At 38.0% G+C, this 15,106-nt stretch overlaps 1 protein-coding gene across 5 annotated transcripts in view; it reads left to right on the top strand.

Moving 5' to 3' along the window:
• trioa (trio Rho guanine nucleotide exchange factor a) overlaps positions 1-15,106 on the top strand; it is a 200,587-nt gene that overhangs the window by 53,769 nt on the left and 131,712 nt on the right. For all 5 annotated transcript variants that reach the window (XR_007956336.1, XM_052015752.1, XM_052015751.1 and 2 more), the window contains 7 exons: positions 178-369; positions 1,211-1,380; positions 3,722-3,896; positions 5,829-6,024; positions 6,724-6,890; positions 7,565-7,684; positions 12,604-12,795. Coding sequence is in view for 4 of the 5 variants with exons in the window: in XM_052015752.1 (XP_051871712.1) it covers positions 178-369; positions 1,211-1,380; positions 3,722-3,896; positions 5,829-6,024; positions 6,724-6,890; positions 7,565-7,684; positions 12,604-12,795 (1,212 nt within the window). In the remaining variant the exon portion in view is untranslated. The remainder of the gene's footprint in view (positions 1-177; positions 370-1,210; positions 1,381-3,721; positions 3,897-5,828; positions 6,025-6,723; positions 6,891-7,564; positions 7,685-12,603; positions 12,796-15,106) is intronic.

Here is a 15,106-nt window from a genome sequence, read left to right as displayed (position 1 = left end):
GTAAACCTATTGTGTTTCGTGTGAAAATTTAGATGTTTCAGGTACTTCATTGCAGCAGATTAATTTGTTTGAATTGGTAACATTTGCGAATTGGTAACATTATATTCCATGGATAGCTTATGATAAAGTTCAGCTTGATGATAGCAGGAAATATAGAAACATTCTTTTCTTTTTTAGAACACATACACCAATGCAGATAAACTCCTGGAAGCAGCAGAGCAATTGGCTCAGACCGGAGAGTGTGACCCTGAAGAGATTTACCAGGCAGCCCATCAACTGGAAGATCGGATTCAGGACTTTGTGAGAAGAGTGGAACAGAGGAAAATTTTACTGGACATGTCAGTCTCTTTTCATACTCATGTCAAAGAGGTGAGATGTTATTTTGTCTTTTGTTAATGATTCCTACTTCTTGTATTCTGGTCAATGATTCCTATCAGAAATTCCTAACTGGGCTTGAAGAGTATTGCCGAGAGATTGGCATTTGTAGCAGTTAGGGAACTGCACACAATCTGCAAACTCAGATCTTAAACAAAATTTTAAATTAGTTAGTCATATGGCTCTGCCAAATGAGTGATTGGTGGATCCCAAGCCTGTTTTCAGATGTGGGTTAATGGTGTCTACCACGGAAGTTTTTGAGAGAATGCTTATCTCTCCGTTGTGGAAACATGAAAATCAGTTGGGGAACTAAAGCTTTGTAGAGTCGACATTTAGGGCAGGAGATCTCCCTTATTGGACGTTTGTATTGGTATTAAATCTCTTTGTAAATTAGGGACTCCAGAAACTTTCACCTCTTAGTTGAATTGGGAAAGTGGGAGGTTATACACCAATCATGTGTTGAAAAGACTAATTGGTTGTAATAGTTTGCCTCTGAGTACCAGGAGTTTACGTGCTCTTTGTGTTAATGGGTTGTTTATTTAATTTCTGCTGGTAACTGGAGCATTTTGTTCTCTTCATCGAACATTGCAAGTAAGTGCCATGAATGGTCCATCACTAGATCACTGCAATAAATTATGACTAGGAATCTCCCAAAGGTTGTTCTTGGCTTCTGGAAATCTAGCAAATATAACAAGCCAGTAACCCACACAAAACATGTTAACCCTGTTTAGGGGAGAAAAACTTCGGCAGAGTAGTTTTCTCCTCAAACTTTTTCTCAATCACAGGCTTTTATTGTATTTAGTGGTGTTAATGTTTTTGTTATTGGTGTTTGCAGCTCTGGACATGGTTGGAGGATTTACAGAAGGAGCTGCTGGATGATGTGTATGCTGAATCTGTGGAGGCAGTGCAGGATTTGATAAAACGGTTTGGGCAGCAGCAGCAGACCACGCTGCAAGTGACAGTAAATGTCATCAAAGAAGGGGAGGCCCTAATCCAGCAGCTGAGGTTGGTAATGAGATTGTTAGTTTTTTTGGCTTTTGTCGCTGTTTCCTTTGGTTTGAATTCCTGGAAATTTGGTATTCATTTGCACAGCTCAACCCTCTCCTATTTCAGTGGCAGGATTACAGATGATTGAGAAACCTCACTTAGTTCATTGTCATTTCAATAATGTAGCTGTTATCATTGTTTAAGTTTAGGAAGAGTGCTCAAAGATGGCAATCTCCCAATATCATCATGAGGTAAGGAACGTTAAAAATGCAGCTTTTTGCTGGTTAATTTTGCAGTAGAGCTCAAGTATGGTAGAGCTTTTTTTCCTCATGGTGTGCTTAGAGCCTTGATGCAAAAGAAATTTATTAATAAAGCTCAAATAATTTTCTGACTAATTGACATAAATTCACAATTGATTTAATATGAAGAGCTAATATAAAGTCAACTTCTATCATTAATGCAAGATATGTAGTAACTTTCAGTATAATAGAAATAATGGAACAAAACCACAGAATCAAATCAACAGCATAATTGCATGTACACTTGCAAGGCAATGGATAAAATTATTTTAAAAAATGGAGATGTTGATGAAATGTGATGGAGAAAATATTAGGGAACTCAAAATGCTACAAGAAATACGTGATACCTGCAAAATAAATGCCTTTACAAACTCAGCTGGGTTACTTGCAGACCAGGATTCTGTTCCTGCAATTCAGGGAACAAAGGGGAGAGAATCACTCATCTCAAACTGCTCTTGCACGTATTCCAGAAGAATAACAGAGGGCTGGAAAAAGGACAGCTTTGTGGTTATACCTTCTACAAAGTAACCGCCTAGACTCGCCTGTGAAATTATTCTACGAAATATGCATGTCACACATTTAATAATTAGTAGGTATGATAAAGAAGCAGAGTACAAATATTGGCAACAACAGACATAGAAAATGCGAGAATCAATAGGAAATGCTAGAAAGACAGGAGTTCTTGATACCTCTTAAAAATGATGATGCAGTTGTGTACTTCTGGCAAATTTCTGGGTTGGTATAGGGCTGCATTTTTTATCTTGAAGAAATAAATCATAGAGTACCTTTCTTTCAATTAAAAATCAGTGTAAAAACATGAAGGAAATTCAAGGCATTCATATTTGGGATCTAAATGGCTATCGTAAAATATAGGCCTTTTATTAAGTCTCAGATGTGATCTGAATTCATCCATTTATTTCCAGTTTTTAGACCCTGTTCTCTCAGTTAATTGAAAAGTGTTCTGACAGCAGGCTGATGGTGAAGTAAATTAGTTCATACTAAGTAAAAGCTCTTGACTTTTCATGCTCATTGTGTTGTACGTGATATCATTTCTATGAAATATGCAGGTGAAGTATGACATGTTTAATTTGCACGTTGAATCACAACATTAGCTACATTTGAAGCATAATGCATGAAATGCTGAAGGAACTCGGCAGGTCAGGCAGCATCAATGGAGGGAAATGAATGGTCGATGTTTGGGCAAAGACCTTCACCCTTCAATAACTTTATTTGAACAGCATTGACTAGTATGCTGAATGAGTAATAATGTCATTAAGGACATTGTTCCTTTTCATGATAATGATTTGAAATGGGAATCTTGATGTTCTGCACCATGCACCTTTCAGGTACAACCGTGTGAGAGATTTTTCTACTGCTTCTAATACACATCGTCAGGCTGGCATGATCTGAAGGGACGTAAGCTTTCAAAAAAAGTCCACAAAAAGCAGCAGTGTTCTGAATGGACTCTGCAATCACACTACACCAAGCCTCATTTTCTACGGGTTAAAGCACTGATTTAAAAAAAAAATCTGAGAATCCTCGGCATTTGAGTTAAGTCACTTAAACTAGTCGCCCATGGCTCTGAGAGTCTGCATCTCATCAAACTAATTCTTTTCAGTTGAGGGCCTGGAGCACAGAACTTTCACTATTTTGACTAAAATGACAATCTTAGTTCAGAATTGAACAGAGTCTGACAATGGAATCCTGGTTTAGTTAAGAGAGTTCTACAAAGGGTAGAGCCTTCAAATTCAGGCAGAGTTGAGGGAATTTCAATGCATTTAACTTGACACATCTGACAGGAAGACGCTATCTGCCTGAGACAACTCACCTCTCATTAACAAACAATATTTCTCCTTAGAAGTTAAGTTCTCACTTGAAGTATTACCATATTTAGGTTTTTCTTATAGGGGGATTGGGTACTAAATGGAAAATCCAACAAGTTACATGATCTCCAAATAGCAACTTCAAAGTATTTAAAGATTTTGGCGTCCAAAATAAATCATAAGTTCAGTGATTGTGTAACCATCTGCTGCACTTAGTTTATTCTCTTTTCTTAATAGGGATTCTGCCATTTCAAGCAACAAGACACCACACAACAGCTCTATTAATCACATAGAGAGTGTTCTTCAACAGCTGGATGAAGCCCAGGCTCAAATGGAAGATCTTTTTCAGGAGCGCAAGATCAAACTGGATCTTTTTCTTCAGCTCAGAGTATTTGAGCGGGATGCTATAGATGTAAGTGTCAACAGCAGAAAGTAGAGGTTTGCTTAAAACATTTGTTTAACTCACTGAACTCTGTCATCCTTTGGGAAACTAATTCATTTCTAGTAAGTCTTTGGTTTAGTTCCTCCTCCTCTGTGAGAAAGTAAATTGTATTTACTGTGCTGTATCTGGCATTGCCCACATTAGAAGGCAGGTAGCTTGTTGCATTTTGGCATTGTATTAGCAGCTTCCCCTGTCATCGCTAGCTAATTACACCAACAAGTAAGAACTCCCTGAAATAAGATAGCAGTAACTCTCACCATAAAGTACTCAATTTATTTTGAATTGATTTTATTTCAAACTGGCAATTTAGTTGAATGCCAATCAAGGGGTGAAATCCTTTTGAATTCTTTACATTTATATAACCAATTCAATCTTATAATACTGGAAACTGGTAAAAGTTGATATGAATCATGGTGCTTGCAGATGCCGCAGCAGTATCCAGTACCAATGCCACTGTAGTTAGTTCATTCTGAACACCATTGCAGTTTCTTGCTGTCTTGGGCAGAGCAGTTGCCATACCAAGCCGTGATGCATCCAGATAGGATGCTTTCTATGGTGCATCGATAAAAATTGGTTAAAGGGAATATGCCAAGTTTCTTCAGCCTCCTGGGGAAATAGAGGCGCAAGTGAGCTTTCTTGGCCATGGCATTTACATGGTTGGACCAGGACAGGCTATTGGCGGTGTTCACTCCCAGGAACATATGCATTGCCTCCCCTTCCTGAAGTCAATGACCAGCTCTTTTGTTAAAATAAACCAGTTGGCAGGGTGTGATTTAGGTTACTTCTGTGTCTAGGTTACAAATGCGACTTTTTTTTTTGCAGAAAGTTGGCCTGTTCCAATTTCCATACAGTTCACTGGTAAGAGTTTGTAAGTGTGGAAATGGACTGGGATGGTTTGTATGTATGAATAGATCATTGTGAAGTTCATCGGTAATGGTGAGAGAAAAAAATATTTACACCAGAGTGCAGCAGCAGGCAATGTGCATTTACAAAATGATCAACAAATAATTTAACCTCAGCATTTAAGCAGTAAGCTTGGATACAGATTACTTGCCCTACACTGATTTTATTGGAGTGGAAATTATTCAGGAATAACAGTAACCGGTTGAACAGCTGTCAGGTTACCATTTAGGTTGCAGGTTAGAAAATGAAACCCCTTGTGCTTAAACTATTTCCTGCATTCCCAATTTAATTTAAGGACATGCTAAGGAAAGGCCCATGATTTTACTGCAGAATTATCAGTTAGCAGATGGACACAAGATATACAATTAGCTGAATCTTACGTTGCAAATCTTAGGACAGGAGGCATCTTCTTGCAGGCTACCCTTGGGATTTAAAAAAAAATGCATAAAATTGAAAGATGAGTTCATGGTTCTATTGAACTGTGGTTTATTTTGTGAAATTACAGTAGTTTATTTTTAAAAATGGTGTTTTTTGCATTTTAATAATGCCAAGCCAAGTGAGGCAATGCAGAGATTATTTTGAAAATTCAGCATTTCTTAAATCCTAGCATTGACCTTCAGTTTAAATTAAACTGTTTCAGCTGAGAATTGCTAGGTTCTAATATATTTTGGTGTCATTATCTTGTGAGGTTGGTCAAATGCAAAATTGAATGTTGTACTAATTGTTTTCTTATTGAGTTTAATTGTGCAGCTTTTTTCCTTTTCTGCCTTAAAATTGTACTTTGACTCACCGGGTGTTTTGTTTTATAGTGGTAAATTACTATTTTTAAGTCTTGTATCAGCACTTTATAGAAGCTAGTATGTGACTGTTATGTTTTCATACAAAGCTTTAACAAACTGATTTTCATCTCATTAGAAGTAATCTTACCACATGAAGGGAGGAATCTGTGCAATACCTTAGCATGGCTTTCCATAAACAATGATGGTTTGCTTCTTTCAGATTATTTCAGACCTCGAATCTTGGGGTGATGAGCTGTCTCAGCAGATGAATGATTTTGACACTGAGGATTTGACCCTTGCTGAACAGAGATTGCAGCACCATGCTGATAAATCCTTAACAATGAACAATTTGACCTTCGACGTCATCCACCAGGGACAGGAGTTACTCCAGTATGTGAATGAAGTTCAAGCCTCAGGTATGCTTTATTCATTTCAATTGCATCCTTCCAGGATCAATAAAGGACAAAGGCTCTTAATTGTGACCACAATGACAGATGATTCCAATTGAATAACTTTGGGCAGGATCGGGGATTACTGTTAAAAGTGTGAATGGCTCGGATTTACAAATGCTGCAGAGTGTAAGACTGATGATTGGAATAATCAGATCTGGAGATAACTAAAGAACGAATGAAGATTTTGGCAGCAGTCCAGCTGAGGCTAGATCGGAGATAGATGTAGGGACAGCCATGGAAGTAGGTGGATTGGAAATGGAAAGGATATTGGATCAGAACTTCAGCTGTTTCAGACTCTCACTGACCAGGGACAAAGATGGGCTTGGTGGTTGGAGAACAGAGTTTGCTGTAGAGATCAAATTTTGGACTACCCAATATTTAATTGAGGAGTAATTCATCATATTGTAGGCATGGACATTGCTTCTTCCCTGTATTAGAATAATAAAGGGTAACTCTTGCAAGTTGTCAGCACTGGCTCAAAATTCATTGTTATAAACCTAGAAACCATTAGAGTCTATACTCTTCCTCTTTGTCAAAGAACAGCATAAGTGGTTTGTTTTTTTTTATAAAACAAGAACCAAGCAAGGAGCCAAGAGTCAATACTTTCAGAAAGCAGATATTTGGAGACATAATTTTGAAATTATCTTTGGCATTTGCTTTTAGGTGTTGAGTTAACCTGTGATAGAGATGTTGACATGGCAACTCGTGTGCAAGACCTTCTAGAGTTTCTACATGAGAAGCAGCAGGAGCTGGACCTGACCGCAGAACAACATCGTCGACACTTGGAGCAGTGTGTGCAGCTGAGGCACCTACAGGCTGAAGTTAAACAGGTTAACATTCAGCACTTTGTGGATTATACCCAAAAATAAGAGTCTGTTTAATTATTACGTATAAGTACTGGATTCATGTGAGGTGGGAATTAGAAATTAATAATCTTTTATGTAGTTGGTGAAGCAATAATAAATTGCATCATCTAGAAGATGGCAGCATAGACATTGGAGCACATGAATTGCTTAACCTTACTGGAGTTGCATTAGATTTGCATTTGTTTGTGAGTGCAACAAACTGGGCCAGACCTGACACACAACCCTTTACATTAGAGCTTTGTAGTGATAGAGAATCTGGTTGGGGTGGGGAAGGTGGTGGATTTTGTTTACTGTCATAGTGGGAAATGTAACATGTGATATTCTACATGTTTCTTTTACTAAAAGTATAGAATGGTAGAGGAAAACTGAAAGCTTTTGTATGTCAGATAATTTACACTCAAAGTGATCTTGCTCATATTAACTCAGTATGAAGAAATGGGCCAGAATTTACTTGTGAATGCTGTCTGTTCCAGCCAGCATTTACCCTCCACCTTTGGTAGAGGTGTATTCAGCCACCTAGGCCCAAGATATGAAACTCCCTCCCAAAACCTCTCCACGTGTTTCTCCTTAATAGCAATTCCTTTTACATTTGAAGTTTTATTGTATGTCATCAATTTGCATCCTTGGTTTTGTTGTAGGTACTGGGTTGGATTCGGAATGGAGAATCCATGCTAAATGCAGGCCTCATTACTGCTAGCTCACTTCAGGAAGCTGAGCAGCTACAGCGTGAACATGAGCAGTTCCAGCATGCTATTGAGGTAAGACAAGTTTCTATCTATAGTGTGCTATTATTGTACTTGAGGACAATGTCATTGTGTCTCAAAAGATTTTCTCGCTAAAATCAGATACTTTCCTTATCTAAAGCTGTAATTTACTTTATATATGGTATAAAATATCCTGATATGTTTTCCTTAGAGTGATAACTTTTGTCAGACCAAAAGAACAGTTAAGTCCCTAAAGGTGGGCTTTTTCTGGAAGGTCACATCCGGAAGCTGACTTTCAGGCAGAAAGCTTTGACCTTTAATGTCAGTTGAGTTACTCTGGTTCTCTTCATCTCAACAGTAGTTGGCTCAGATACGCATGAAACATTGTGGTGAAAGCTAGCAGGCTCCACATATTGTGATGGTAAGGAGAGAAGTCACAGAAAGTCTATCCCCTAATATGGCAGGAGTTGGTGATTATCTACCACCAGTTCTATAATACTGCCTGCCTCAGTCCCTATTTCATGCAATCAGACCCACTTTTGTATTTTGTTCTCCCCAGACATGACTATTCTAAGTACTACCTGTCAGACTGCAATATACTTCTATGTGCACACTCTAGTTCTTAAGAATCTGTCTTGATCCTGTTTTCAATGTGTCCATTAGCCCTTCCATCACTGACGCCTTAACTTTCAGTTCAAAAGGTTCATTAATTTTTTTCCTATCTGTATAACTCTCCCAATGCTCCAAAGGTTGGCAGTTATGCATATAAACGATCAATATTTCCCTATGTGATCTGGGCCAGTAGCATTTTACGAATTACACATTATACATTTTTTACCCATGTCCCTTTCAGTCTCTTTATTTCACAAGCAATATTGCAATTGGGGGTTGGCGGGGGGGAGCTGGAAAGGCTAACAGGCCATTTCCAACTGTTGATTATCATATGAGTTTGGTTCAATATATCCAGTCATAATACCCCACTCCAGCATCTGCTACCTCCTGCCCCCAAAATGATTGTGAAAAACCTGTTGTGACTGATAACCAACATAGAGAACCACTGTGTGGCACTATGGAGCAATGCACTTATTCAGAGTTGTGATGGTCCTTAACCTGGGTCTTTTTAAAATGATGTAGGCATCTGTCTGTCTTACACAAACCTTGAGGGAGTTCACACCATTTTCATAGTTTGCTGTTTTGCCCAATAAAGTTACAGTAAGCCCTCTTTCCTTCTCAGTTGGTTGCAGTCATTCACAAGATTCGTATTTCAATTGACTATAATTTCAATTCCCTTCTAATACTGTATTGCTGAAACAAGCTAATATCTGTTGGCTATGTTTGCTTAATTACATGCCTTCATATGCATAGAACTAGGACATTCAACCCATATATTCAGATTGGGCTTCACAAGCACCTTCACCTGCCCTGGTTCATCTCACTTAATCAATGTTTTCTTTCTCTCTAATGTTTTTTATCCAGCTTCCTCTTAAACTTGTGTAGTTTGTTTCAGCTACGCTTTATGTTGTTGAGTTCTACCCATCTGTTCTCTGTGTTTAAAATCATCAAAAAAATGTTTATCAACAGCAAAAATAACACTAGGATTTTGTAATCCATTTTAACTCGGGTATGCAGTGTAAACGGACTGAATTTTACAATGATAATGATGGTGAAACTGTTCACCTGAGGGATTTCTGCACGTGTAATTTGAAATGAGAATCCCATGGCTGTATTCCCCTGCTTGGAGCCTTCTCCGACAGAATTCTGGAAAAAATTTAAATTGACAAATTTAAACTATTTTACAAATTCTGTATTTGATGCTTTGGGGACAACCTTGTGCTTTGTTGCTTGAGATCTGCAAAAACATTACTGGCATTCTAATCCATCATTACTGCTTTGAAAGATCTTGGAACTAAAAATCTAATTTCATGTAATCAATTGTAATTGACATAAATATAATGGATTTCAAAACCTTGAAGTGTTTTTACAAAGTTCACTTATGATATTTGAACTTCAACTTTAATAATAACTCAAATCATGTCAATAGCCAATAGTCATCGAATAATACAGCACAGAAACAGGCCTTTCGGCTCAACTCATCCATGCCGACCAAGATGCCAAACTAAGCTCGTCCCATTTGCTCGCATTTGGCTTATATCCCTCTGAACCTTTCCTATCCAGAAGGAACCACCAGTTATCAGTCATTTAGGTCTCAATCTCAGATTTCTGTGCATATATGGTGAAAAGCAGAACTCTGAGATATCCTCGAGATCAGATCCTGGCTATCTGACTCTCCACTCTGCTCCTTGACTCACCAATGAGCCTGGTGCAGTGCTGTGGCTTATTCAAGAAAGGGTTTGAATGGACATCACATTCAACTCTCAGCTGTATACCAGGGAAAACTGACTTGTAAATAGGGATCCCAGACCTCTGACACTGGAAAAAGTTAAATGCCCTACTATTTGTGTGGATCCAGAATTGGCTTGCCTGTAGAAGACAAAGGGTGGTGGTTGAAGGGACTTAGTTGGGCTAGAGTCCTGTGAGTAGTGGTGTTGCGCAGGGATCTGTGCTGGGACCTCTGCTGTTTGTGATGTACATAAATGACCTGGATGAGCATGTAGATGGATGGGTTAGTAAGTTTACAGACGATACCAAGATTGGTGGAGTAGTGAATAGTGTGGAAGACTGGCAACGGATACAACGTGATATAGATCAGCTGCTAATGTGGGCAGAGAAATGGCAGATGGAGTTTAACCCTGTGTAATGAATTGACCTGTATGATCGGTTTGTATGACAGGCTTTTCACTGTACCTCTGTACAAGTGACAATAATACACCAATACCAAGGTGTTGCATCTTGGTAGGACTAATGTCAGGAGAGGGTGCACTCTTAAGGGCAAGACCCTTAAGTGCTCAAGAGCAGAGAGACCTTGGGGTGCAAGTCCCTGACTCATTGAGAGTGGCTACACAGGTAGACAGGGTGGTTAAGAAGACTTATGGAATGCTTGCACTTATTAATCAAGGTACTGAGTACAGGAGTCAAGAAGTTATGATTCATCTCTATAGAACTCTGGTTAGGCTGCATTTAGAGTATTGCATGCAGTTCTGGTCACCTCACTATAGGAAAGATGTTGAGGCTTTAGGGAGGGTGCAGAGGAGGTTTACTAGGATGCTGCCTGGATTAGAGGGCATGTGCTATCAGGAGAGGCTGGACAAACTTGGGCTCTTTTCTATGGAGCAGCAGAGGCTGAAAGGTGATCTGTTGGAAGTGTATAAAATTATGAGGGGCATAAATAGGGTGGACAAGCAATATCTTTTTCCCATTATTGAGCGATCCAATACCAGAGGGCATGCATTTAAGGTGAGAGGGGGTAGGTTCAGAACAGACGTGAGGGGTACTTTTTTTTACTGAGAGAGTGGTGGACGCCTGGAATGCGTTGCCTGATATGGTGGTGGAGGCAAACTCATTGGGGGCTTTCAAGAAGGGCTTGGATCGGTACATGAATGAGAGGAAAATAGGAGGATATGGGCATTCTGTAGGCAGGAGGGAATAGCTATGTCGGCACAACATTGTGGGCCGAAGCGCCTGTTCTGTGCTGTACTGTTCTATGTTCTAATTTTATTTTATTTTAATGCTTTTACTTATTTGTTAGTATTTTAATGGCTTTTAATTTTTTACATAATTCAAATTGATCGGTATTTGAATTGTTTTAAAATGTCCTGCTTACAGTGTCTCTCAAAAGGAAGCCAAATTCATGATAATAGCACTGCTGGATATTTTTTCTACTCTCTTTGAAACTGGTTTCTGTGATTGGCTCTAGGTGCTCATTTAAGAACATTAGTCATAATTTCATAAATGCCTTAGAATGCTGAATGTTGCTAGATAACAAACTTTGTGTTTCAGTGATGTAGATCTGCAGCTGTTAGTTGGAAGACTCTCCTGGTTGGTTGTCATAGCAACAGGCAATCTGATTTTCTGCAGTTGCTGACGATCTGGATGAACATGCCTGCCAGTTGTATTATCTGTACCGCAGGAGTATTGCTATTTCTCTGCCCTTATCTTGGCCCCTGCCCTACCATAGTCCATTTCCCACATTTTTCTCTGGTACACCCTGGCTTGAAACGAGAGGGAACAGTAGTGGACATTACACAATTTCCACTGGTGGATGTTTTGATCTCTGTGCAAGGAGTAAAGTGAAAAATGGTTGAGTAAAAGATGACTTGCTTTCGATTATTTACCCTTGTCTCTTTTGCTTTGTACCTTTATTTGACCTATAGGTGGCTTGCCATTTTGGGAATAGTGAAGTGCTTTCTCATCTGTTGCCCAAGCTTCCAGTTAAGAGGCACCAGAATTCTGGCACCAGCTGATAAAAATCAGTGTTGAAGTGTGCATTTTTTTGTCAATGCCATCTGACAATAGTAGCACTTTCTCCCTCCTCATTTTACCAATCTTACCACTTAATCTGAAGTACATCATGACCAAACTGTACCTTGTATTTTGCAACACTTGAAGATCAAAAGCTGTGTGAAACTCTGACTCATCTAATGTGGATATCACTGATGAACAAATTCATTTATGGATGTTAATTATGGTTAAATCTATTTTTAGCTCAATGTCCTGATTCTCACAAAGTATCAAAAGATGCATTCTTTGGTCACCACAATGTTGCTGATATTCAATCCTTTTTGAATTGCCTTTGTCGATTTGAGAAATAGTTCAGAAACCAACTTCTGTATTTGGGATCTAATTTGTTTCAGTCCTGAGAAATATTTTTGAAAAGATTGTTTTCAATTTACATTTTCTTCAGAAGTGGAAACTGCTTGATTTAATTTAAAAACACATTTGAAAAACAGCAGTTGAAATATCTCAAAAATAGTAAAATTAACTTTAACAAAATTTGATCAGTTCTTCACTAGTAAATACAAAGATGAATTTGAAAGTACATTTTAACACCCTTTTCATTCTTTTTTTAACAATAGAAAACTCATCAAAGTGCTCTTCAGGTGCAGCAGAAAGCAGAAGGACTGCTGCAGGCTAATCACTATGACATGGAGATGATCCGAGAATGTGCAGAGAAGGTGGCTTCCAATTGGCAACAACTGATGCTCAAGATGGAAGATCGGTTAAAGCTTGTTAATGCCTCAGTTGCATTCTATAAGACATCTGAACAAGTAAGCAAATAATTCTAAAGATCATTTACAAGTGATGTGTTATCTTGACTTAGATTTTCAGTGCATTAATATGTTCATGTAATGATTATAAAAAGTCCTTCATTAACTGGGAATTTCAGAAAGCTAGCACAGTATCCATGAAGTAAGGAAATTTAAAAAGTAAAGCTGCATGAAAATGATATGAAATAAATGTAGGAATTACTGCAAGCCTGCTTTTCAATATCAGAACAAGAGTGAAGCATTCTTACACTATAATCCTTAGTTGTATTCAGTCCCAAATTCAAATTTGAATATTTGTTTAAAAGAAAGGAATAGTTATTAATGATATGAAAATAAAATCTAAACAGTGACTACACCTAATTCACAAATATGTAAAAATAATACAGATGAAGTAGTGTTGAATTCAGGTTGTCCACAAAGTATTCAAGCAAAGCTTTTAATGAAGATGGTCAATGAATAAAAAAAACAGCAGTTAAAAGAAAAAAGGACAGGCTAGTATAAACTACTTTTCATGTCTGTTTCAGAATGATAACCAGTGCAGATTTAAACCCTGCTTTAATGTCAGAAATATGGCAGCCAGTATGTGCATAGCAAGCTACCATAAGCTAAAATTTGATAATGATCACATCTATTTTAGATATGTTGAGTAAGTGATAAATATTAACCAGAACATTTGGGATAACTCCCCTGCACTTCTTTGCAATGATGCTATGGGTCCACATGAGAGACCAGATAATACATCAGATGGTGCAACACCTTAATATTTTAAAGTTAGCCTAGATTATTGTGCAGCCAACTAAGTCACAGCTGATAATGTTGAAGGATTTAAGTTTTTCCTCTATGATTTACAAATACTAGGCTTCTGATCTTATTCGGGGATATTGACTAATTTGAATCTGCTTCATTAGGAGTGCTGAATCATATGTCTAACCATTGAGATCCTCAATTATATTTTAAGGAAGGGCTCTAAGGCAAGAATCTTCACAAAAGTTACCTGCATGCCATTCATTTTCAAAGTGGAGGAAGAAGAAAGGATGAAACCAAATTAAATAAAAATGATATTAACTATTACTGATGTGCACTTTGTCGATCAAAATAACAATGGCCTTTAGCAGCACAGGAAATTGTTTAAAAGGATCAGTGATGCTACCTTGAGTAAGCATGAACCACGTTTTTATCTGATTATATCAGGAGTAGTGAATGGCATCAAGGTAGTATTGAAAAATTCCAAGTATAGAAATCAAGTTGGTTCTTGAAATTGGTCACAGGGATTGTGTCTTTTGAGATGTTGGCATTTTTATTTTTTTAATCAATTTTTTCTCTTCCTCTGTTCTTTCCTCTTTTCTTGAAGTATTAATTTCTTACTGAGTTATTGTTCCCTGATATCCATATAGCTCTAATAGCTCTTTCAGATGGTTATTATTCAAGTGAGTGATTCAGTGGTGTATGTAGGCCAGTTATTTTTACACACTTATGTATATGCTTGTTCTCTTATTCAATTCTGATCAGGAGTGCGGAATCATTTTTAAAATATATGGCCCTCTATTTTGGACCACCATATGATTTCAAGCCTGGTAACAGCTATTAAATATTCCAGCTGCAAAAATTATATTTTCAAACTATAGGGAGTGATTTTGGTTGGGAATGAACTAATTTTTCCGGTCAAGTAAATAGGGAACCAAATTTAGCCAGGCACTCTTTATTCATGTGGTTTAATGTAGTAAGCTTTATTTCTGATAGCCTTTCTGCTTTTGTTTCTTCATGACACGACAGTAAATGGCACATTGGTTGTCCTTGGTAGTTCTGCGTTCTGGTCAGTTGGCCTTGTTCATTAGTTTTGGCATGGTGCAGATATGAGCATGCAGTTCTGTTTCTGAATGATCAATTATAGGATTAAAAACTTCCTGTTTTGCCACTGGGATTACTCAGATCACTTGGCTTGGAAACCAGGCCTTAGCAAAGTTTGAACTTTCATCAAATGGTGTATTTTAATCATTGTATATCCCTAGTTGGGCTGAAGGTGAAAACATACTTTCACAAGACACAAACAACATCTAGGATTGTACTGATACTACGTTTGCACCTCACAAGATTCAAGCAATGCTCTCTCCAACAAGAGAAATTCAAACCATCTCCTCTTAAAATGTAGCCACATTACTATCATGAAACATGTACACTCAAATTGCTGGAAGTCACAATGGTCCAGAAATCTGACAACTGACCATGTAAATCCAGAGATTAAAATGAAGGGGCTGGGTACTCTCTGGGGAGTAGTTTACCTCCTGGGTCGCCATTTTTAGGGCACACCAGA

Source organism: Pristis pectinata, chromosome 5 (genome assembly GCF_009764475.1).
Source record: "Pristis pectinata isolate sPriPec2 chromosome 5, sPriPec2.1.pri, whole genome shotgun sequence".
Taxonomy (NCBI): Eukaryota; Metazoa; Chordata; class Chondrichthyes; order Rhinopristiformes; family Pristidae; genus Pristis; species Pristis pectinata.
Note: the sequence above shows the minus strand (reverse complement) of the source record. Positions and strands in the feature narration are given on the sequence as shown.